The following is a 24,398-nucleotide window of genomic DNA, read 5'->3' on the forward strand; positions in this document are numbered from 1 at the left end:
ATACACATACATATATATACATACATACATACACACAATATAATTTACAATAATATATAATAATTATAACGTATTGTATATACATAAAATATTCATTACATATATATATATATATAAATTACATATTATATTTTACATGTAATATTACTAATAATATTACAATATATTGATACAGTACAATTATAGTAAATTATTACCAGTATTGTACTATGCTAATATAATATTGTATGTAAATTTAATTTGTAAGCCGCTCTGAGTCCCCTTCGGGGTGAGAAGGGCGGCATATAAATGTAGCAAATAAATAAAATGAAATAATAGAGCAGTGGTTCTCAACCATTGGGTCTCCAGATGTTTTGGCCTTCAACTCCCAGGAATCCTAACAACTGGTAAACTGGCTGGGATTTCTGGGAATCGTACGCCCAAACACCTGGGAACCCACAGGTTGAGAATCACTGGTTTATATGGAAATGGTCCCTAAACGCCTCCAGCGACTTCGGACTTCAACTCCCAGAAGCCTCAGTCATAACGGCCAATAGTGAGGAATTCTGGGAGATGTAGTAAAAAAAACCAAGTTTTCCCATTTCTGCTCTATGCTGTTCATTGATGGAGGGAGGAGTCAAGGAGGAGGAGAACCGGAAGGAAGTTGTGCCGGTGACGGAAGCCGGGAGGCGGCGTCGCTGCCGGCGCTTCTAGTAGTTTCTAGGCGCGAGGAGACGGGCGTTGAGGAAGGAAGAAGAGGCGGCGACGGCGGAGCTGAGGCTTCTGCTTCTGAGGCGCTGATGGCGAAGTGGGGGGAAGGCGACCCGCGCTGGATTGTGGAGCAACGCGCCGACGCCACCAACGTCAACAACTGGCACTGGTGAGCCGAGGAGGGAGACACTCCGCGAGGCCGGGAGAAACGAAGACGGAGCCCTTCCTGCCCTCCCTCCCAATAGCCATCTCTGTGGTCTGAAGGCAGTTTGACACCACTCAGTGCTATGGAATCGTAGTCTGGTGAGGCACCAGCGCTCTTTGTCAGGCAAGGCTGAAGACCAGGATTCCCTAGCATTGAGCCAGGGCAGTTCAAGTGGTGCCAAACTGCAGTGTGGATCAGACATGGGCAAAGTTGGTCCCTCCAGGTGTTTTGGACTTCAACTCCCACCATTCCTAACAGCCTCAGGCCCCTTCCTTTTCCCCCTTTGCCCATGCCTGGGGTAGATGCACTCACAGGGCTTTCCCATTGCATGTCTTTAGAAGGAATGCTTTATTGAAAAGCAATTGCATATACGCAGAGGTTGATCATTGACTGGCAAAAGGGGAGGGAGGCTTTATACAATCCCTGTATTATTATTATTACGTTTATCTCACCAGGGAGCCCCCTGGTAGTGCAATGGGTTAAACCCTTGTGCCGACAGGACTGCTGATTGAAAGGTCGGTGGTTGGAATCCGGAGAGCGGGTGAGCTCCCATCTGTCAGCTCCAGTTCCCCATGCGGGAACATGAGAGAAGTTTCCCACAAGAGGAGTAAAACATCCGGGAGTTCCCTTACAGATGGCCAATTCTCTCACACCAGAAGCGACTTGCAGTTTCGCAAGTCGCTCCTGACATGAAAAAAAATCTCACCAAAGGGAGACTCAAAGCAGCATGACATAAACTACTACTACTAATAATAACAAATAAAGAAAGCTTTATTTGTAATTCACCCTCTCTCCCTAAGAGAACTCAGGGCAGCTTCCAAAAACAAAAGGCAAACATGCAGTGCCACGTGCAGTATATAGAAATAAGCCAAATAGGCAGTTAAAATAGTTAAATCAAATAGATTAAAATGAACAAACAAAAACAACCGTAGCAAGAGAATGTAATCAATCAGATGTCATAAGTAACACATTAAACAGTTAAAATATGTATAAAATTTGTATAAAATCTAAGAATATAAAAATGTGGCTATTCCACATTTTAAAAAATTAAAACAGCTCCCTCCCTTGCCTCTTTTAAAAACCAACTAAAACTTTCCTGTTTAAACAAGCTTTTAGCTAAGAAAATTAAAACATCTGACAGGAAATATATTATATCGACTGAAGAAAAGTACAATATATGTCTTGATATGATGCCACATAAATGTGAATGTGTTTACTTAATTTGTTTATTTTAAGATGCGTTATATTATTGATGTTTTCTGATTGCTGTTTATGTGATTTGAATATGTTGTAAGGTTATAAAGATTTATTATTATTTAATCAGTTAAGGTGATCATTGTCAGCACCATCAGTTGAGATAGAATCAGTGTTAGATTAATCCTCTTCCTGTCCAAAAGCTAAAGTGTAGAAGAAGGTTTTTAGTTGTTGTTTTTAAAGGAGAGGAGTGAGGAGGCTGTTCTAATTTCTGTGGGAAGGTTCCAGAAGGAAGGGGCAACCACGGAGAAGCCCCCTCTCTCGTGACCGCCAGCTGCGCTTGGGACCAAGAGGAGGACCTTTGATGATCACAATGGCAGAGCAGGTTTATAAAAGCATTGGTACCCTATTTAAAAAGTTATAGCCTGCCAACGGAAGGACAGCAGGGAGGAGGCCATTCTGGCTTCTCCAGGCAGGGAGTTCAGAATCGAAAGGCAGTCACTGAGATAGAAGGAAGGCCCGCTCTCGCATTCCCACCAACCGAGTTTGAGCTGGAGGTCGTACTGAGAAGGGCCTCTCCTGAAGATCCCAGGGCCCAGGCAGGTTCATACAAGGAGATGCAGTCAGCCAGATAGCCTGGACCTGAACCGTCTATATGTATTACTGTTATTGTGTACTGAGCTAGGCACCTCCTTGCCTCAAACAGAATGATTTGTATAAACTAGCAAATGAAGCTAGCATAGCATGGAAATAAATAAGAACTTGAAAGAGAACTCGTGGATATCAGAGGCAGCCTCAGGAGTTTAGGATTATAGCTTTGTGAATCCTTTATGCTATCCTTGAAGTTCTTTTATAACATCTTGAGAAGTAAGGCTGTGCAAACTTTGTGCAGGCTGGATGCAGGTTGTAACAGGGAAGTGGTTTAATAGAGCAGTAGCATCAAGAGTTGAAAGGCCATGTAGGATCTTGATCTAAAGCAGTGATTTTCAACCTGGGGTCCCCAGATGTTTTTGGCCTACAACTCCCAGAAATCCCAGCCAGTTTACCTGCTGTTATATTTCTAGGAGTTGAAGGCCTAAAACATCTGGGGAGCCCAGGTTGAGAATCACTGATCTAAAGCAACCACAGCAGGTAGCTGTCCATCTTCCTTTTGAAAATATCTAGAGAGACCCCCAGCGCTTTTTTGGGCAGTTGGTTCCATCCAAAATCACTCTAACTATCAAGAACTTCAGTCTCCTGTTCAATCAAAATCTCCTCTCCTCTAATGTCAAATCTTTACACCTGGTCTAGCCTCTGGGGCTGCAGAGAACAGGGCTGTCCACCTCTCTTTGTGATGGCACTTGAGGGGTTTGAGGAGTGCAGTCATGTTTCTGTTGTCGATCTCTTTCTCTTCACCAAGCTGAACATACCCAGCTTCAACTTCTCCTCATATGTTTTGTTCCCTATATCTCTTATCATTGTTGGTGCCCTTCTCTGAACCTGCCCCAACTTGTCTGTATCCTTAAAATGAAGCACTCAGAAATTGACAAGAGTACTCCAGATGAGATCTAATCATTGCACAAACCTCCTTCAGGTTTGAAGCACAGCCATTAATGACAACTCTTTGAGCAGTTTTCCCATCAGTAATGGGATCATCTGACAGTGTTCTCATCTGTTCCACATCTGATCTGTTTGCTAACTAAACATCTGGATTTCAGCAAAGTATATTTTCACTAGCAAACTGATTAAATACTCAGGTGGATCTATAACTAGTGACATCCATAGCATTCCCACCATCTATTGAACTGGTAACTAATTGAAAAAATATGGTTAGTTTCCCAGGATTTAGTCTTGACAAACTCAAAACTCAAATTGGCTCCTATTAATCATTGCAGTGCCATCAAGATACTTGCAAACAGACCCCTATATAATTTGTTTGAATAGTTTTCCTGGTGTTGAAATTAGGCTGACCAGTCTGTAATTTCCTAGATCTTCTTTTTGCTGTGATTTGTTGGCTTGTTTGTTTTGAAGAGAGGGGCTGCCCTTTTTTCCTGTCCTCTGGTACCTTCTCCAAGATTTCTGAAAAATGACAGCAAGTGGTTCAGAGAGTGCATCAGCAAGTTTTTTTTATTCTTGGGACGCACTTCCTCTGGCTCTTCAAATTTGAACTGATTTCTGTTGCTATCCAGAAGTTGCACACTTCTCCATGAAATATCAATAAATGATATTTTGTGTGGGTAAAAGAGAACTTTATCATCTGTGGTTTTATTTTAACTGTTAATCAACCAGGACAATCAATTGCTACTATACATATAATTACAATAGAATAAATGTATTTATTTATTGTTCAAACTTATATGCCGCCACTCCCCTAGGGCTCGGGGCGGCTTACAAGAACAGGCTAAAATCTATCAATTTAAAAACATCTTAAAACATCGTTAAAACATCTTTTAAACATCTTTTATAAACATCAGTAACAGATGTCGGCCCTTCTATTTTGGGGAGGAGAAATTACACTGGCTACATTAATCAAGTCAGCAGGTCAGTTGCAGGAAAATGCATGAAGTTTTGACAGCCTTTATCACTAAATAGAAGTTACAGGTCTGTAGGCAGCATATCTCAGAATACCGGATGCCGAGGATGGCTTCCAATCTTGGTGACAAAAAAACTGCAGGCTTGGAGATAATATGCTGAGCTATATTACTTGAGTCTCACCTAGGAAAGAAATCATTCTATTCCAATAAAAAGGCACTTGAAAACCCTTTAGATGCTGGCTTTATATATTTGTTAGAATATTTCAGATTCATTTTTTGCTATATCAACACATTTTTCCCAATCAGTTGCCATGGTAAATTGGAAGTTGAATCTTTCACATAATGGCAACCATATATGACCAGCTGGCTACAAGCAAGAAATAAAGTATGCACACCATTTTTAAGCACCCACTATTGCAGGTTGCATAAAAATGCCTTTTGTGATACTAAGAAATCTATGGCAGCTTACAATAGACTTCAGTTAGATATAAATTCTTGTGAGCAGCAGCCAATTCCTTTGAGAATTAGCATATAGGAAAATGGTCCTAACTTCCATCTACCTATCCTGACCCAAGACCTTCAGTTCAGTCACATTTTTTCCTCTATTCAGTATCAACGTTCAAGGAGAAACATGATCACTGTGCTCCTGATTTGTAGAGCAGCTGCTCTTTTCTGAGCTACAGGAGACCTTAAAAGAGGGAAGGAATATATTCCTTGCTTTGGTAACACATCTGTTAAATTGACTTGTAGGACACAACCAACTTTTGTGTACTGTATCTTTCAAGGGTTAGCATTGACTTATGGAGGGAGAGTATAGTTGTCGTTTTTTGAGCGCTGAGAGCTTTTAATGTGGCACTTTTTCTTCTTTCCCTGTATCCAGCATATGAATAGTGCTCCATCAGCTTGTTTAAGAGTAACAACTGTACCTGATACAGTTCATCATCCTCATAATCAAAAGTGAAAACCTTACATTTGGAACTGTGCCAATATTTTTCCTCATCAACCTTCATTCTGTTCATCTGAAAAAGACAAATATGTTTCAACTGAACACATATTTGATGTGATCATTTAAGAAACAATATCTGTTTATTTCAATGAGCTGTACTTAACATCAACTTTTAATATCAGCTATACCCTCAGAGCTGCTACAGCATTTGCTTTCCTGTGGCTATACTTAAACCCAGCACATATTGTAGAGAACTAGAAATCAGTGTGTTGACTTCAGGAAACATTTGAACCACCTACAATGGCTCATAAAAATGTGTACAGTGTTCCCTCACTTATCGCTGGTATTAGGTTCCAGGACCACCCGCAATATGTAAAAATCTGCAAAGTAGGGACACTATATTTATTTTAATATTTGTACATTATTTTAGTAGTTATACACTCTTTTAAGTCTTTTTCAATCAATCGTGTGTTGATAAATCGCTTCCTTCTCCTCCCGTTGCCACTTGGGCTCCTTTTCTCTTTCTTTGGCTTCTCCTTCCTCCCTACCTTAGGCTGTAAATTGTAATTTTTATTATTTATAATAGTCTTTTAGAGTTTATTGAAAAACCGCAAAACAGCGAATCCACGAAAAGTGAACTGCGAAGTAGTGAGGGAACACTGTATAGCAGTTGTATTTTGAGTCCTGATAATTCTTCATGTGGAGCTATTTCTTATTTCCATTCCTCTGGTTCAACCTAAGTGAGAGAAAAAGTCACAAAAAAAACCCAACAGTATCACAACTGTGTGAAGTGAGCCAGGAGCTCATTCTGCAGTAGTCTGCAAGCTGTTTTCAGGGTATGTAATACTAAATACAGCAACACTCATGGAACTGCAAAACATGTGGTGCTCACAAGCTTAGAAAGCTCACTATTTCTATATTTGCCTTCTGCAAAATATCAGGTCAGATTTTAAAATGGGTTCTTAGTGTTGCTGATCCTTGCTATAAGGGCAGCAGCCTACCATTATGTAATAACTTGGGCTTTGTTGTTTTCCTGGTTATGGTTTTCCTGGATTCAGCTTCATTTATACATGGTGTGCAAAGAGGTATGACATTGCTTAAATGGGGAAAGAGGACTGCTGAATAAATTAGGACTGTAATTAGAAAGCCATGCAATCTGATTTGTGTTGGGCTACTATCATGCAGGGCAAGATTTACTTCCCATCTTAGCAAGTACTTTTCTTGGAGTCTTATTTTTCTGCCTCCTGGGTTCTCCAAATGGTAAACCCGTTGGGAGTTTGTGGTACCATTATAGAGCTTGTAGCATGCCTTTGTGCCATTTCTAATTTATGGTGAGACTGTTCATGGGATTTTTCTGAGTCTGAGAGCATGCAACTTGCCCAAGATAGAATCATAAAATCACAGAGTTGGAAGAGACCACGTGGGCCATCCAGTCCAACCTCCTGCCATGCAAGAAAAGCACAATACTATGGATAGAATAGAATTATGCTTTTCTTGTATTGTTTGTTTTGCTGTCTGTGCTCCTATTTATAAGATTTCACCCCACTTTCTGTCTCTATTATAATTGGATTTTGAAAAAAATATGTCTTGTGGAAACAAGGAGTGGAGATGAAGCTTCCATGGAGACACCTTTTCCCCATGATAACTCTTTTAGGAGTTAATTTCCCTTCCGGGGGGTAGATTTCTCTCACTTCCTCTTGTCTCACCCCTGTTATTAATGGTGAGTTGTTTGTAAGTTGAGTGTTTGTAACTCGGGGGCTGCTTGTACATAAATAATTTTTAAACAGAAGTTGAATATAGCATAAAAATTCATTTAATGCAGTAATACCCTCGCATCCATAAGACCAGGGTGCATGGTTTCATTTATACATATCTCACAAAATATGCCCTCTAGATATTTTCTAGGTCCTCCCTATGATATTCTTAGGCCAGAGGTCTTTCACATCAATAGTTTACTGTTATCCATGTGAAGTCTGAGCATGTATCCCCCGCAGATGCAGGGAGTCATACTGTGTACTTAAGTCTTGACTGGTCCTAACTTCTTCAAGCTGACATATCTTTCTCATATTCCTATTAAAATTACTTCTCTCTCATGCTCTAATTCATATCCTAACTCTCCTAAGATCTCTGAAGTCATATTCCTGACTCTGACAGTCTCCTAATCCTAACATTGGCAGGTTCAGCTCTCTCACTGACATACCCACCCACCTTTTAAAAATCATCTCAGACATTCAACCAGTCTTTAGCCACTCCTAACATTCCATACTTTCATCCCTTCCCAACTTATTGCATCTACTATGTATCACATACATTACAATACTTTACCATAATTATAAAAACAAAATATCCATAACACTGCAGTAGTCCTGCCCTCTGAGACAGTAGGATAGACTTCCTTGCTCTGTTCTCTTTGACAGTTTCTTTAAATACATGAAAAACTGTAATGCCCTTTTACTTCTTCTAATGCTATTGAAGTCACATACCCTGAAGAAATTCACACTAAATGAAACCTCTTTTCTAGACATGTCTTAGACATCTTTGAATTATTGATGTTGGGAAAGTAAAGTATTCCACCCTTTATCATAGTGGTTTACATACAAAACATTAATTTAGAACCGTAGACAGCAATTCAAAATAGTGTGTAGAAATTTCAACAATAATTAACACAAATTCTAGCAGAATCTGTAGACTCCCAAAAACTTCAGCAAGAATAATGTTTTAGCATGGTGCAGAAATGAAGTTGATATCAGAACCAATTGGGCATACAAGGGGGAATGTTTTCCACAATTTGACAGGGAGGGAACACAGTAGAATAAGTCCTCTTCTATATCTTCATTCATTGTGCTTCTTTGACAGGCGGGTTACAGAGAAGGCCCCCTCCAGCAGATCTTTGTGCTTAGGTAGGTGTAATTTACGGGGAGAAGTAGCTTTAGGTTCAAGACTGTTTAAAGCTTTAAATATCCTCACCAACATCTTAAATTCAGATTAAAATCATTTTGGCAACCAGTGCAATTCCTCTGAAGTCAGTCTCATGTGTTCTGTGAGATATTCTGTCAGTTACTTCACGTTGACCTAGCGCATGTCTACATTGACTGCCTAATGCAGTTTGAAAGCAGCTTGAGAATTCAGTATTTAAAAGACATACTATGAACTAGTGTCGTAACATGCATTAAAGGCTTTAAACCAGGATAAGAAAAATTAGGGGATACTCTGAAATAGAGCCTGTAATGCACATCAACGTATTTCAGTGTAAATCACATTGCACAGTAAAAACCATTTAAGGGACTGACTCTCCTGGGATTTGCACATGTGCTTTGAGGCAGGGGGAATTGGGGTGGGGCAAGTCCTCCAATGGCCATGAATCCACTGATACTGTGGATCCTGGAACTGGGTTGGAACCAAACTATCCAGTGTGTATTAAGCACCACCAAGGCCTCAACCAAATTCCTGTGTTTCTTGTGTAATCATTCATACATTGAAATCGCGTCCTCCCCTGCCAGTTTCACACTAACCTTGTGATCAATGTAGATGTGTCCCTTAAGCACATCTATATCATCTTCAAGAGCCATTCCATGTAGAGCACATTGCAGTAATATAACCAGGGAATTACTAATTAATTAGTGGCACACATCTGGGAAAAGCCATTGCTGGTGAGCCAACCCAAACGCGGACCTGTAGTGACAGGATGGCTCTAAGAGAATTCCAGATCTGTGCAGTTCTCCTTCAGGACTCAATTCTCAGGCCTACAAATCACTACTGTATAGAATTACCATATTATTGAGATTCCGCTTTGGTTTATTAGTTCCCATTTAGCCTTTTACACATTCTAGACACCAGCTGAGAATACAAACCACATCTTTTACAGTATGCAGCCTCAAGGGTGTGATTTGAACCAAAGCATAAAAATCTGGTATCTTTCTTTCATTAAGGTTTTGGAACATTCCATTTACAGAAACATACCTTTTTAGGCATTGTATTTCTCTACAAATAGAAATTATTCTGTTAATGATCAGGATTAGATCAGGAGTAAGCAACTCATAGTCCTAGGACCGCATGTATTCCTGTGCCAAATTTAAAACACTCTCTGCAAGTGATCATTTCATGTCTTCTAAAGCAGTCTGTCCCTTCTGCAGCAACTGGCAGCAAGAATGGTGTGGGGAAAGGGATGATCTCATATTTTTGACTTTGGGTCCATCCACCTTCTGCTTCAGCCTTGCTCATTTGCAGCAAGCTTGATGAAGTGCAGACTTCAATGTAAAAAAATACTGCTAAACGTAAACAAATCTTCATAGGACACTCTTTGAATGAATAAAGCCTTTCCTTGTAAAAGATTGTGCTAACTCAGAAGAAAACATACAGTGGGCGCCTGGTATCCCCTTAGGGTTCAGTCTTGGGACCACCTTCATTCAGATTAAAATCATTGGATGCTCATGTCCATGATATGCATATTAAAATGGTGTTCCTTATATAAAATGGCAAAATCAAGGTTTCCTTTTTGGAATTTGTTAAACTATTTTCAAGCTGAGGATGGTTTAATCAATGGATGGGGCAGTCCACTTGCATTTTTTTTGGAGAGCATGATCCGTGCTTCAAATTTCTGTTATTTTGATTTGGAGGTAAAAGTTCTCAGAGGAGATAGGAAACACCTCATATCTATTACTCCCAAGGTTCTGCCTTTAAATAAGATCATTTTTAAAGTGTAACTTCTGAAGCCATGTTTTAGGACAGGCAGAAGAGTGAAGCATTGAGAGGGCTGGCAAAACATGGGGACAAGCCTGCTTATGTCATGGAAGTATGTAAAGTTATAAATTTTCTTACTGCATTTTTATAATTGGAGATTTTCCTCCTCTTAGGACTGAAAGAGATGCATCTAATTGGTCGTTGGAGAAATTGAAAAGTCTGTTTTTAGCTGTTAGAGCAGAGAATGCAGAGGGAACTTGTGAAGTGACAGAAGTGAGCAAATTGGATGGAGAAGCCTCCATTAACAACCGCAAAGGAAAGCTAATTTTCTTCTATGAATGGAACATCAAGCTGGCTTGGACAGGTGAGATGACTGTTTTGTTTTAATCAGTGCAAAATGGCTGTTTTAAGATTCTCAATGTTGATTTGTTAAAAGCGAAATTTCTAAAGGTTTTTTTTTTTAAATCACAAACAGAATTGAAAAACAAAAAAAAGTTCTTTGGCTTTTCCAGGATGCCAAAGAGAAGCTAGGTGTTAGGGGAGGGAAATCGAGTGACTGTTTGATGCAGGAGTTTTTGCTTTTTATAGGTACCACAAATACTGGTGTGAAATACAAGGGACACGTGGAGATTCCAAATCTATCAGATGAAAATGACGTTGATGAAATTGAGGTAAGGCCAGTTTCAAGTGGTATTTCCGAGTGTGACATTTCCATTTTCACAAATCTAAATAATCCCATATTTCCCAGTAAAATGTTGCAGTACTTTTGCATTGTTCCCGTATTGCTCTTGAAGCTAAAATGGCATCAATCTCTCAACCTCTTAATGTCTTTTGAAAGCTCTCTTCAATTTTTTGTTCTTTATAACCCCCCCAGGTTTACATCTGATTTTTACTATTCAAAGTTCCACATAGTTTCCAGCATTGTGGCACAATGGCGGTGCTTTTTATAAACAAAGCATCCTCTCTCACACTGGATGGAAGGCTCTTCTCTAGAAATATTTTAATGGATACAGTGCAAATTGAGGTTGTGTGCAAAAAAAAGGTTTTATATTAAATCCTATTTCTGTCTTTGGGGCTGGAGGATGGAAAATCAACCCTTTTTTCCCTTGTTTTGTGTGTAGGTGAAGTGGGCAGGTAATGAGATAGGGTAGTTTGTGTGCAATAATTTTAAGAGTCTTTATTGTTATAGTGAATTAGTTTTATTTTGTTTGATTGCTGTGTATATATATATATATATATATATATATATATATATATATATATATATATAATCTCTCTTTTATTCTTAGATTAATGTTTGTCTTGCTAAAGATGAGCCAGACACAAATCTTCTAGCCTTGATGAAGCAAGAAGGTGTAAAACAGATCAGCAATGCTATGAGAACTTACATCGAGACTCTCAAGACAGGTATGCAGAGAGGATAAAGAAATTGACAAAAGTTCTCTTTGCTGTCTTTTCAATGAAGGACAGAGAACACAGAGTATTTTACTTCTATTTGGAATTGTATTTGCTTGACACACTCTCTCAGAAGTAGATGGATTTTAAGGTGCATATACATTGTACAATTAATGCAGTTTGACACCACTTCAACTACTCAGTGGTGTAGAATCCTGGGAAGCACTAGCACTCTTTGCCACAAAAAGCTAAAGATCTTGTAAAACTACAACTCTCATAATTCCATGGCAGTTAAAAGTGCTGTCAAACTGCATTCATTCTATAGTGCAGATTCACCCTGTGTTGTACCTACATAGGATTATTGAATATTGTCTTTAAGGATCATTTGGAACTTTTGCTAATACAAAATCAGAATGTCAGACTTCTGATCTGTTCTATGAAACTTCTGTATATATGCATAGACATTAAAATAGTCAGAGAGAAGACTGGTCAATGTTGTGAAGGCATTGCCACTTCAAAAGATAATAATATGGATTATTTTGCTCCAGCCTACTGTTTTCCTCCTCAAAAACAGCAAAGATCCAGTCAGAGTGCTTTGCACGTGTAAAAACCTCAGTAATTACTTTCCCACATAGAAAGAAAAAATAATACATTGAGATCAGAGCAGAATAAATGTGCTGTGTGTTACATGTTTTGATAGACTAGATGGAAGATGGAAGCTAAATCTAGTGTTACACTCGTGGAGTTATGCTCCATTAAGATTTTTTATGCCGATGGAGTTGGCCTTGTTTGCTGTCTCCCTTCTGCTGCTGTGCACCATTCCAGAAAACACTTCATGCTGACAGAAAGGACTATTGTGTAAGGAACCAATAGCATGCTGTCCTAAAACAGATTGCCCATGGTGATTCTAAGTTACCTGAGTAACTTTTTGATGTGAGTTGTAATTAAGTTGGCATCCTTTATTACTAGCATTAGTCACATTTTTTTGCTATCAGAAAATGTAGCCTTTATTGTATGCTCTTGGACATCTTGGCAAATGGGTTCCAGTTCTGAAAATTATTGCAAACTACCTGTTTACAAGATTTACGTGCATCTTCGTTTTCAATTTGTTTCAACATGGGATAATAGTTAATTAAATACCAGTTTCCTTGGGAAGCCTGACTTGCCTTCACAAAGCTCCCTCCTATCTCTGTCACAGAATATGAATTCTATAGAATAATGGAATGCTGAAACATTATGTTTTCTAGAGTTTACCCAAGGGATGATCTTGCCCACCATGAATGGTGAGCAGTTGGACCCAGCACCGCAACCTGTGCGTAAAGTAGAGGAGCGCAAGGTAGATGAAGAAATTTTTATGTATATATTATTTTGAAATAACCTGAGTAGGAAAACTTGGGAAGACGTCTTTTGAAAGATAACATTTGCTTATTCTGAGGTAGCAAGTTTGATCATTTAATTCATATCCATCTTCTAATATTTTTACAGTAGTTTAGTTGTCATAGAATCATAGATTTGTAAGAGACCCCAAGGACCATCCAGTTCAGCAACTTTCCATGCAGGGACCCACAAACAAAGCCCACCTGACAGATGGCCATCTAGCCTCTGCTGAAAAGCCTCTAAGAAGGTGACTCCACCATGGTCTGAGGCAGGGGTCCCCAAACTAAGGCCCGGGGGCTGGATGCGGCCCTCCGAGGTCATTTACCTGGCCCCCGCCCTCAGTTTTATAATATAATATATTGTATATACATATAATATTGATAATAATATTATAATGTAGTACAATATAACAATAATAATACCATATAATAATATAAATTATATATTCTATATTACATATAATATTAATAATAATATTACAGTATAGTGGTATAGTTCAATATAGTAATATATAATGCTAATATTGTGCTATGCTAATAATATAATATATTGTATTTACATATAATTTGTAAGCCACTCTGAGTCCCCTTTGGGATGAGAAGGGTGTGATACAAATGTAGTAAATAAATACAGTCAATAAATAAATAATAAATAAATAAATTTTAGACTTAGGCTCGCCCAAAGTCTGAAATGACTTGAAGGCACACAACAACAACAACAACAACCCTAATTAACTTGACTATCTCATTGGCCAGAAGCAGGACTACACTTCCCATTGAAATCCTGATAAATGTATGTTGGTTAAAATTGTTTTTATTTTTAAATATTGTATTGTTCTTTCATTGTTGTTGTTGTTGTTTTTGCACTACAAATAAGACTTTTTTTGTATTTTTTTTTTCAAATGATAATCCAGCCCCTCAACAGTCTGAAGGATTGTGGACCGGCCCTTGGCTTAAAAAGTTTGAGGACCCCTGGTCTGAGGCAACATATTCCACCTGACAGCTCTTGCTGTCAGGATGTTCTTTCTGATGTTTAGGTGTAAACCTTTTTCCTGAGATTTGAATCCATTGCATCATGTCCTGGTCTCCTGAGCAGCAGAAAGCAAGCTTGTTCCTTTCTCAATGAAACATCCTTTCAAATATTTAAACACGGCTATCATGTCCCTCTGGGCCTTCTTTTCTCCAAGCTAAACTTATCCAGCTCTCTAAGTTGTTCCTTTAAGGGCTTGTTCATAGTGGTAGATTTCCCAAGCAAAGTGGGTCTGAGTAGTAGTAGTAATAGTAGTAGTAGTAGTAATAATAATAATAATAATAATAATAATAATAATAATAATAATAATAATAATAATAGAGGATTATTTCCAAGGATGTTTATACTTGGTGGCATGTGACTGGACTTGGAATATTTACAGATTGGGAGGGGGCTGGGAGCAGGGTCCAGTGAGAGAGTGGTTGCTCTTGCTCCCATTGCATCCACAAGTAATGCATCTTGACTGGGGAGGGGTCTTTTGGATAATTGTACTACTCCAGTAGCACTTAAGATACATTTTAGTCTTGTGATATTATGTGGCATTCCTTTAGGTTATGGAATCTGGCAACTCTAGCAATGCACTTAAATCCAAATCTGTAGGAGTCAAGATACCGACCTGTAAGATAAATCTGAAGGATACTTTTCTTACATCTCCAGATGAGTTGTACAGAGTGTTTATTACACAAGAGGTAAGTTTTTACAAGTCTCACCAGATACACAAAAGCTCTCTCTCTTCTCTCTCTCATCCAGCTACCTACTTTAAGCTGTTCAGAACAATTTGCTAAGAATGGTGTCTCTTGATTTTTGGGAACAGTATCCTTCACATACCTTCCCTGCAGTATTCTTTCTGGCTCACAAGCCACAGTTAGCAGAATTGGACTATATTTCCAGTGTAAATATCCCAAACCTTGTGAGCCACCTTGGCTCTCTTCGGCCTGGAAGTGTTACATCCTCCTGAAACAGGTATCCTCCTTCCATACAACATACATCCCTCAGAGATAAGCATCAGGTCTGGATAATTTTGACCACTTGATGGAAGATGCTTCTTCCTCTCTTAACCTGAGCACTGCTGCAGTCATCTCCAGAGTCCCTCAGTGGACAGCAATAGATGATTCCACCATACTCTAATCCCTGTTACTTAATCAAATTGGGCTGAAGTATTGGGTTGTGTGGTGCAAGGAGTCCCCTTGTGACTAAGTGGCTACTATCTTTTTCTTTTCCGTTTTTTTTTCCCCATGGCAGATGATCCAGGCTTTTACCCATTCTCCTGCAATAGTGGAGGCTGACAAAGGCGGAAAATTCCAACTGTTAGAGGGCAGTGTCACTGGCGAATTTACTGAATTAGTAAGTACTAATCATGCATAAAATTTATTATTAGCATTAGCATTAGCCAGTTACTTGCAATTTGAGAAGTGCCTTCCTTTCAGTCCATGAACTATTTGTTTTGTGATTTATTTACTTATTTATTTACAGTATTTATATTCCGCCCTTCTCACCCCGAAGGGGACTCAGGGCGGATCACATTATAACACACATAGGGCAAACATTCAATGCCCATAAACACATCAAACAGAGACTGAGAGACACACACGCAGAGGCAAGTTAACCTTCTTCTGAGGGGATGTTCCATTCTGGCCACAGGGGGGAGCAGCTGCTTCATCATCCACACTGACGGCACTTCCTCATTCCAGGTCGTAAATTAGTTAATCTTGCCTCCCACTTTATAAGTGGTACCTTATCTCCTACTTGATAGATGCAACTATCTTTCGGGTTGCTAGGTCAGCAACGAGCAGGGGCTATTTTTTATTTTTAATTGACGGGTGCTCACCCCGCCACGGGCTGGCCTCGAACTCATGACCTCATGGTCAGAGTGATTTAAGGCAGCTGCTCAACAGCTGCGCCACAGCCCGGCCCCTAATGTCTGTGATGTCTGTATTAGTTTAGTAAAATAAATTTTAAATTTATGATATGGGGTTTCTTTTCTAGATTTGGTGTCTGGCTCACACAAAAAAATACAGCTATAGCATGGGAAATCTGGTAGATTGCTACTGATCATAAGATGACTTCGACTCTAATAAAACAATTTTGTGCATTTATAATATTTTCTAACATTCTATTATAAGATTAAGTGTCTTTCAAAATATTGATGTTCTAGTCCTTGGTTCTTATACAGTTGGCCTTCCGTATCAGTAGATTCCACATCTATGGATTCAATCATCTATTACTTGAGGGTTTTTTTTATAAATCTGAAAAGCAAGCCTTGGTTTTGCTGTTTTATATATGATTTATATATGCCGCTACATATAATGGGACTGAAGCATCCATGGATTTTGGCATCCACTGAGATGGTACTGAAACCAAACCGCAGCAGATACCAAGAGCCCACCATAGTCTTTTTCCGTCCCTTGACTATTCAAGTGGAAATATATCTAATAGATTAACTTCACTTCCTTTCTAGGTTCCTGAGAAGCAGATTGCCATGAAGTGGAGATTTAAATCATGGCCAGAAGGTAAGTAATTCTGTTGTGTATAATAAAATAATAGCCTCATACTTGGGGGCTCTTTACACAGGTGTTGGTTCTCTTTCCTGTATGATACCATAGGAAAAGGTGCAGACAAGTCTCAGTAATTTAGAAGCCTTGCTTGTCCCCATGACTTTTGGAGTGCTGGTGTTACCCATACTTATTACTGGTAACATCTCGCATCATATAGGACACCTGTCAAACTCATTGCTCACGGGCCAAATCCAGCCCACCATATCATTTTAGGTGGCCCTCCAGATACTCGACTACAACTCATGCATTCCTTATCATTTGACATCATGACTAGAGCTGATGTGAGTTGTGATGCAGTAACATCAGAAAGGCTGCATTTTGTTGTGTTTGGTCGGGAGAGTGGGGTTTGAATTTCAATACAAGGCTTGTGGATATGTGACTTTAAAATGTCCTTTAACCTTTCCTCAACTTCAGAGTCACTAGTGCTATTGGGTTGCCATTCCCATCATCCCCAGTCCACATGGCAGATAATCAAAAGTGATGGGAACTGTCCTTCAATAATATCTGGGGACCCAATTGGGTAAACACTAAAGAGCATCGACCACTATGTAAACACCTTTTAGCTGGTCCTCTGTGTCCAGGGATTCTCCATCCATGGATTCAAGGGCCCTTTGAAGGCAGCCAGAAGGCGATGTGGTCCTCGATGAAAATGTGTTTGACACCCTTGATAAAATTAAATGCTCTGAATGGTTTCCTGGCTTCCTGGAAAGACAGAGCAGATTTCTCCAACTCTAGTAGGAAAGAAGCAGGTGCTTTGCTTTGTTGCATTGCTCTGGTGTCACAGTTCATGTGGTTCTTCCAGGACACTTTGCAGCCATCAACTTGACCTTCATTGACAAAGATGGTGAAACAGAAGTCCGCCTGGAAGGGAGGGGCATCCCAGCCAGCGAGGAAGAGAGAACAAGGGAGGGCTGGCAACGTTACTACTTTGAGGGCATTAAACAGACATTTGGTTACGGAGCCCGGTTGTTTTAACACTGGCGAATGTGGAGAGTCTTGACCCAAGGATTCTACCGTGTGAACTGATTCGCTTCTTGTCTGTCCCTTTCTTATCCTCTATTTCACTGTTGTGATGAGAGGAGGGGAGGATGGCCTCGGAGGCCCCTGTGCAGTGCGGATTTCAGTCTTCGCTGCTTGTGCATGTCTCCTGCTGCAGGGGATTCAAAGGTGGATTCTCATAAATGTACATACACCCGTATTGCTAAATAAACGTAACTTAAAGAAGGTATGCCGTTTGTCTTTTCTCAAGAAAGAATCTTGACTTATAGATATCTAAGACCTTTGGTTAGGATTCAACAAAGAGAAACAAAAGCATTGTTTTTTTAAAAAACAAACAAACATTTTATTGAATATTATATTCATAATCATAAAAGTAGTACTTCCCTTTCTTTAACATTTGCCTTCCAAATCATCCTATATTTTTTCCTCCCTCCCTCACCCTCCCTCAGAAGTATTGTGATCCGGCCTGCAGATTTAGAACAAGGATTGGAGTTGTGTGGCTCTCACAATATTGTTCAAACTGCAACTTCCAGCAAATAGAGCCGATATAATGGTGATGGTGCATTTCAATTCAGCAATATCTGGAAGACTGTACAGTTCTTATCACTGTTTTATGGTGTATCCTAGTTTAAGGCAAGTTTTTTTAAAATCCTCATTTTCCAGAAATTCTGTAGTAAATCTACTGTAATACCTTTCAGGCTAGAAAACTCTTAATGTATTTCGGCATGGTTTCAAATACCTGTTCCATTTTCTTTTTTGATGATAAATGTTTTAAGGTTTACCAGGAAAAGTAAAAAATTGAGACTTCATTCTAATTTGTTTGGACTTAAAAAGTGGAAAGCTACATCCTTTTGCCTGATGTGCTGTCATATCTATCTTTCTCTGAAATGGGCAGTATTGGCAGAAAAAAAAATATTGCCCTCAAAAAGAAGAATGAAAACTATGTGGGATGTGGGCAGCGATACCTCAAATACACACAAGCTAAGGACAAAAACTACATAAATGCCAAGTACCTTTATTCAGGTATTAGTCTTGCTTGCATGCATAACGAATAACATACATGGATCTTTGACTGCTACAACAACTGTACTCTAGGAGAAGCTTTTTCTGGAGCAAAACTTGTTACATAAAGTACAACATTGCATAGAAGATCATGTGGGTACAATATAGAAAGCACTCAAGAAGACGCTGTTGCTTTAAAACTGTGGCATAGTAGGACTATTGGAGGTTTATAGCATCTATATTGAAGGAAAAGTGGCTGTGCAGCACTGTTATCTTGGGGTCCCAGCAGGTAGTTGTGGGAGGTACCTTACCCTAAAACCGCATGGTAAAGCCCACACACACACATACACCACTTCCTTATACCAATCAATTTGGGGCGGGGGGCATAATATTAGTAACAGACCAATAATGTCTCACATGTTTCTTTAGGCAGCTTGATTTCCTGATAACGGTCTTGAAGGTTTTGCATGCAATTCTCCTCCTCTAGCCTTACTCAGAATCACAATATTATCAGAATGGGGGAGCATCTTCAATTAATATACAGGCAGTCCCCGAATTACATACAAGATAGGTTCTGCAGGTTTGTTCCAAAGTTGAATGTGTATGCACATCTGAACAGGTAAAATTTTTGAATTGTAACTTAAGCCAAAAATGTATTCTTTTTAGTTTTGGATAGCATAGGGAAGGATTAACATCCTATAATTTTTGTTTTGTTTTGTTTTTTTGTCTGTGACCTATTTAGAAGATTTCACCCCACTTTCTGTCCCTGTGATAACTGGATTATGAAAAAAATGGCTAGTTGTGGAAATAAGAATTTCTGAGAAAGCTTCAGTGGAGAAACCTGTTCCCCATGTTAATTCTTACATTATTAATTCTTAATACTTTCCCATCTAGGGATAAATTTATCTCACTTTCTGTTGTCTTGGCCCTATTTGTAAATAGAAACTTATGTAAGTTGGATATTTAACTCGGGGACTGCCTGTATTGATATCTTTTCCTTAAAGGAAATATGTGAAGTGACGATGCCACCATATTCCTATAATAATGTGCTTCTGATTAAGCCTAGATGAGTCTAACTCTGAGGCAATTTGATGGGCCCCGCTTTTCTTTACATTGCATCAATAACAGTCATGCTGTTATTCCAGCAAATTCAAGCGTAGACTTTCAAAGTAGAAAAGACCAGTGTTTTAATCATTGTTTGCCTAAATTCCAGGGGAAATGTGCAAGAGGACTTTTTCCTAGGATGCTTAACTCTGGTTAGAAGAGACTGAGAGAAATGGACATGTCTTCTAGAAGGAAGCTTTTGCTTATGAAATCTCATTCAGTTAAATGTCCCAGTATTTCTATTTTCTGTTGTTCTCTCTGGACATACTCTCACAGCTGGTGGGAGATCTGTACTTAGCAGCTTCCAGTTGTGTTGATCCAGGGAAGGGGGAGCCTCCAAGCATAGAAAGCAGCCTCTCTGATCCTCCTGTGTCCTGTAAAGTATGTCAGATAAGATCTTAGTCTTGCAGTTGAGTGGCTTCAGTCAACACCAAGCTCCTTCAGGCAAGTTTTGAATAGAGATGGCCACAAGAGGGCAGTCATTCCCAACTTCCTGGACCATAGATAATTGAGCATTTTCTGGCACTCAGTGCTCTTGGATTAAAATAATACAGAACAAATCAATATAATATTCACATATCTCCCAATTTTCTCCTTGGACAGGACCAATAGCAGTGAAACAGTTGGCTTCAAAATATTTAGAAGATCAGTGGTCAGAAACCCTTCTGCAATGGTCTCTGGATAAGTCATCTCTGGTTCTATTAATCTCCAGCTGTAAATCTTATGTATATAGGTCTCATGCCATATTCCTCTGTGGCACATGTGTCAAACTCAAAGCCTGCCGGCCGAATCTAACCTGCCATGTCATTTTATGTGGCCCTCCAGATGCTGGACTATACCTGTATTCCTCATCATTAGACATCATGACTAGAGCTGATGGGAGTTGTGATATAGTATCATCTGGAATGCTGAAGTTTGTTCTGTTTAATCAGGAAAGTAGTCGTGTGGATATGATGTCTGACTTTAAAATATCCTTTAACTTTTCCCCAGCCTCAGAGGCGCAAGTGCTGTTGGGTTGCAGTTCCCATTATTCCCAGTCTGCATGGCAAATAATGAAAAATGATGGGAGCTGTCGTTCAGTAACAACTGGGGACCCAAATTGGGTAAAAACTAAAGAGCACCAACCACTATGTAAAAAGAAATTATAGTTGGCCCTCCACCCATGTGTTTAATGGCCCTTTGAAGGAAACCATAAGGCAGATGTGAACATGAATTTGACACCCTGCTTTATGGCGTACTGTTCCTCAGTGAAGCCATACAGCTGCTGCAGCAGATTCATTTTCTATTTAGAGCCTGTTGCTGCCAAAAATTTTGGAAGGAGTTTAAACCTGGAACTCTGTAACATGTTTAATATGCATTCATTTTTTAATTCCAGTCTCAATGTAAAATAGTGAAACAAAACACTGAGTGGTGAACCTGGTAAGGTGAAAGGTAGCTTTTGAGAAATTAAGATTATGGCTGGCATCCTACTTGAAGTTTCTGACATAAACCAATTAATGATTGTACAATTTAGAACTGCAGCATTGCCAGGGTGGTGGCATGGTAGTTGTGTTACTGGAGCCATTGCATAGACAGAGCAATGTCACTATTTCACAAGCCTTGCAATGCACAGCTGTATGGCAACTTGAATAGAGTGCCTTTGCTCACGAGGTAAGAGAAGGATGAGACGAGACGTGATAGCCATGTTTAAATATTTGAAACATTTCATATTGAGGAAGTGGCAGGTTTATATTCTATGGGCCATGGGTTCCAACTGCAGGAAAATAAATTCCTGAGAGCAATAACTGTTTGTGGAATTGTTTGCCTCAGAGATTGGTGGAGTCTCCTCCTGTGTAGGTTTTGAAACAGAGGTTGGATGGCCATCTGTTGGGATTGCTTTGTGTTCCTGCAGGGAAGGGTTGGACTAGATGGCTTTTGGGGCCTCTTCCAAACTCTATGATTCTATGAGAGATGGGCAATGGGCCCCACCAGAGCCAAGGGCACTGGTAATCCAGAATGGAGGACATGCACAGTCATAGGTGCCATTCACACAACTGGAAAAATGTCCCTGTCATTCATTGTGCCTCTGTTATTCAACAACACATCTTTTGTGCAGTACCCAGTTACACATTGTGGGAACTCTGTAACATGGTTGCATATACTATTAGTGGTGTAACCTCATTATTGTAAAGTCACACTTCTGTGATACAGGATCATGTCATACAAAGGGCCCAGTAAAACTGAGTTGTTGAAAACTCAAAACATTAGGAGAGACATTGCCTAGAGATTGTAAGCCACATTTTTGTGCACATAATATGTTTGCAAAGTGGTGAATACTTCTGAGATAAATTCTGTTCTGTTTGTCTAGCAGTATAATATGCTGCAGGAAGTTCAAGGTTTTATCCAGTCCTGCAGCAGCAGATTTCCTTGCCTCCAGTCTACACTGCAACTTGAGTAGGCACTTAAACTCTCTGGCTGAGACTTCTATATACTACTAAATTGCCAATCTCAGTTTTGCATGTGATGTTACCATGGCAATTCAAGTGGAATGTAACCCTGTAATTGTGTAGTGTGGATGGGCCCAAAATGTTCGCGTTCAATAAGTGATGAAACATAATTTGATTTGTGTGCAACAACTTCAACCACTGAAGCAGCCACGGGATTTCTCTGTGTGTGCTGATTCAGGAAGATGAAGGCTGGAGGAGGACGTACTGCCTCTGATATGCAACCCAGAGTCTCTTTAAAATGGTCCCATGACTTATTGGCATTCACTAAATCCTTGGCATCTGCTTTTTGAAAAATGGGCTCCCGTCCCCTCGTAAAACGGCAATGAATCTGGAAGCTGTAAATGGAAGTCAAAACCAGTTGTGAGTTTTGGTTAAGAACAACTTGGTTGGCCTTCTACTGGAGCATGAAGACAAAACTTGGCCTGAAGAGAGATCACTTGTGTCTACCCCAATGTAGGAAAACAGATGAGGGCAGTTTGAATGTCAGAAATATGGTATATTATTGTTGAGATGGGAGCAGATGGATTTCCCATGCCTTTCATTTATAGTTTTCTAAATGTACTGTAAGTAACAAGGTTAAGCTCAATGGTTTACCTTCAGTATTGCAGTTATAGATTGAGAAAAAGAATAGATCTGTAATTGCTCTCACTAAGATTACATAGTTTTACAGTGTGAATCATAACATTCGCTTCAGAGCTATGGTTGATGTCTGAATTCAACAGCAGCACCAGCCCAATTTCTGGATTGATGGAGCTCTCGGTGGCGCGCTGGGTTAAGCAGGACTGTACCAGCAGGACCGATGACCTGAAGGTTGCCGGTTCAAATCCAACCCGGGGAGAACATGGATGAGCTGCTATCAGTTCCAGCTCCATGTGGGGACATGAGAGAAGCCTCCCACAAGGATGATACAAACATCAAAAACTTCTGGGCGTCCTCTGGGCAACGTCCTTGCAGATGGCCAATTCTCTCACACCAGTTTCTCAAGTCACTCATGACATGAAAAAAAACAAAATGGCTGGATTGATGTTGTGTAAGCTTTGGACTGCAGGATTGGCAGGCACTCTCTCCATTTATCAGACAACACTATTTGTTGATAAACTGAAATGCACACAATATAAGAAGCTACAATGATAGGAACATAATGACTAAGAAATTAGGAGGTGTAGGGGGAGCATGCAGTTTTGAAGCTTGCCATAGATAATTGAAGAAAAACTTTAGGGTCGTATGATGTTCCCACTGCAGTCTTCCTGCAAAGAATTTCATCTGGATAATGCTGATTAACCAGTTGCTCTTACTGGTCCCCAGCAAAGGCTGCTTTTTGAGAAGTGGCTGCTTTTGTGGACAGACGATTTTGGCTCCTCTCTGGACTTGTCATCAAACTCCTCAGTAGCACCCTGTTGCTTAAATACACACCCATTCCCTGGGCAGCTGGAACTCACTTTGTAGCTTTACAGAGAGCTTTGAAATCTGATGCTGGCAAATTCAGCTGCTTGCTAACACACGCCTGTTGGTCCCCCAGGAGAGTGCTTGGCATTCTTAGCTGAAGGGGATCTGTGAGGCCAACGTCTTTCATGGACAGGCGTGGCTTGGCTTGGCACCCTTGTCTGTGCAGGCAATATTCCAGCTGTGTGAGTAATCTATATGAAGACAAACCAGAGAGGTGTCGGGACTTTGTTATCTTGCTGGAAAAAGCCAGATGGAACATCTCTGCAGATCTGCAGGAAGAAGAAATGGATAGCCCTCCTCCAGCACGTAAAGAGGAGTTATTGCTAGGTTTGTGACTGGGGTGGTGGTGGTTGGGAGTCGCTGGCCATTCACTAATCACTCATTAGCTGAAATCCTGCTAGTGTTGTACAAGTCGGTCTTTTTGGAGTATTGCAAGGATTGCTCTTCCATTCCACCCTCCTCAATGGCTATAGCAGAGTCAAATGCAGGATTATATCATCATCTGAAACATAAATCTCCACATGCAACACTGCAGGGATATTGTGCAGCAGACCTCTGTGTTGAATGGCAACAGTGTGCAACCAAAGGCAACCAATGTAGTACTACCATTTCAACAGGACCAGATATGTATCAGTAAAGAAGTCTCATCCACATGAATAATAGCACTCCATGTGCAATCCAGTAGTTTTGAACAGAATGCGAACATTGCCAATCAAATAGAACGTCCCTTGATCATTCTGTAAGAAAATTCAATATGAACATAAAACATTGAGAAGA

The 24,398-nt window shown here is 39.8% G+C and overlaps 1 protein-coding gene across 2 annotated transcripts; it reads left to right on the plus strand.

Moving 5' to 3' along the window:
• The first annotated feature begins 645 nt into the window (after window positions 1–645).
• ahsa1 (activator of HSP90 ATPase activity 1) lies at window positions 646–17,812 on the plus strand. Of its 2 annotated transcripts, none has more exons than XM_062968354.1 (9): window positions 646–859; window positions 10,402–10,592; window positions 10,817–10,899; window positions 11,518–11,635; window positions 12,871–12,959; window positions 14,581–14,718; window positions 15,272–15,373; window positions 16,488–16,539; window positions 17,387–17,812. In XM_062968354.1, exons 1-9 carry the CDS (start codon window positions 780–782, stop codon window positions 17,557–17,559), a joined length of 1,026 nt encoding a protein of 341 aa, XP_062824424.1. In that variant the 5' UTR covers window positions 646–779; the 3' UTR covers window positions 17,560–17,812. The 2 variants fall into 2 exon arrangements, with proteins under 2 accessions (XP_062824424.1, XP_062824425.1); XM_062968355.1 differs by lacking the exon at window positions 646–859 and adding an exon at window positions 8,427–8,448.
• Window positions 17,813–24,398: the final 6,586 nt, after the last annotated feature.

This window comes from Anolis carolinensis, chromosome 1 (genome assembly GCF_035594765.1).
Source record: "Anolis carolinensis isolate JA03-04 chromosome 1, rAnoCar3.1.pri, whole genome shotgun sequence".
In the NCBI taxonomy this organism is placed as follows: Eukaryota; Metazoa; Chordata; class Lepidosauria; order Squamata; family Dactyloidae; genus Anolis; species Anolis carolinensis.

Coding starts and splice junctions, on each gene's coding strand:
- ahsa1 (XM_062968354.1), top strand. CDS start 780: ATGGCGAAGTGGGGGGAAGGCGACCCGCGCTGGATTGTGGAGCAACGC. Junction 860..10,401: donor AACGTCAACAACTGGCACTG/GTGAGCCGAGGA, acceptor TCCTCCTCTTAG/GACTGAAAGAGATGCATCTA. Junction 11,636..12,870: donor CATCGAGACTCTCAAGACAG/GTATGCAGAGAG, acceptor TATGTTTTCTAG/AGTTTACCCAAGGGATGATC.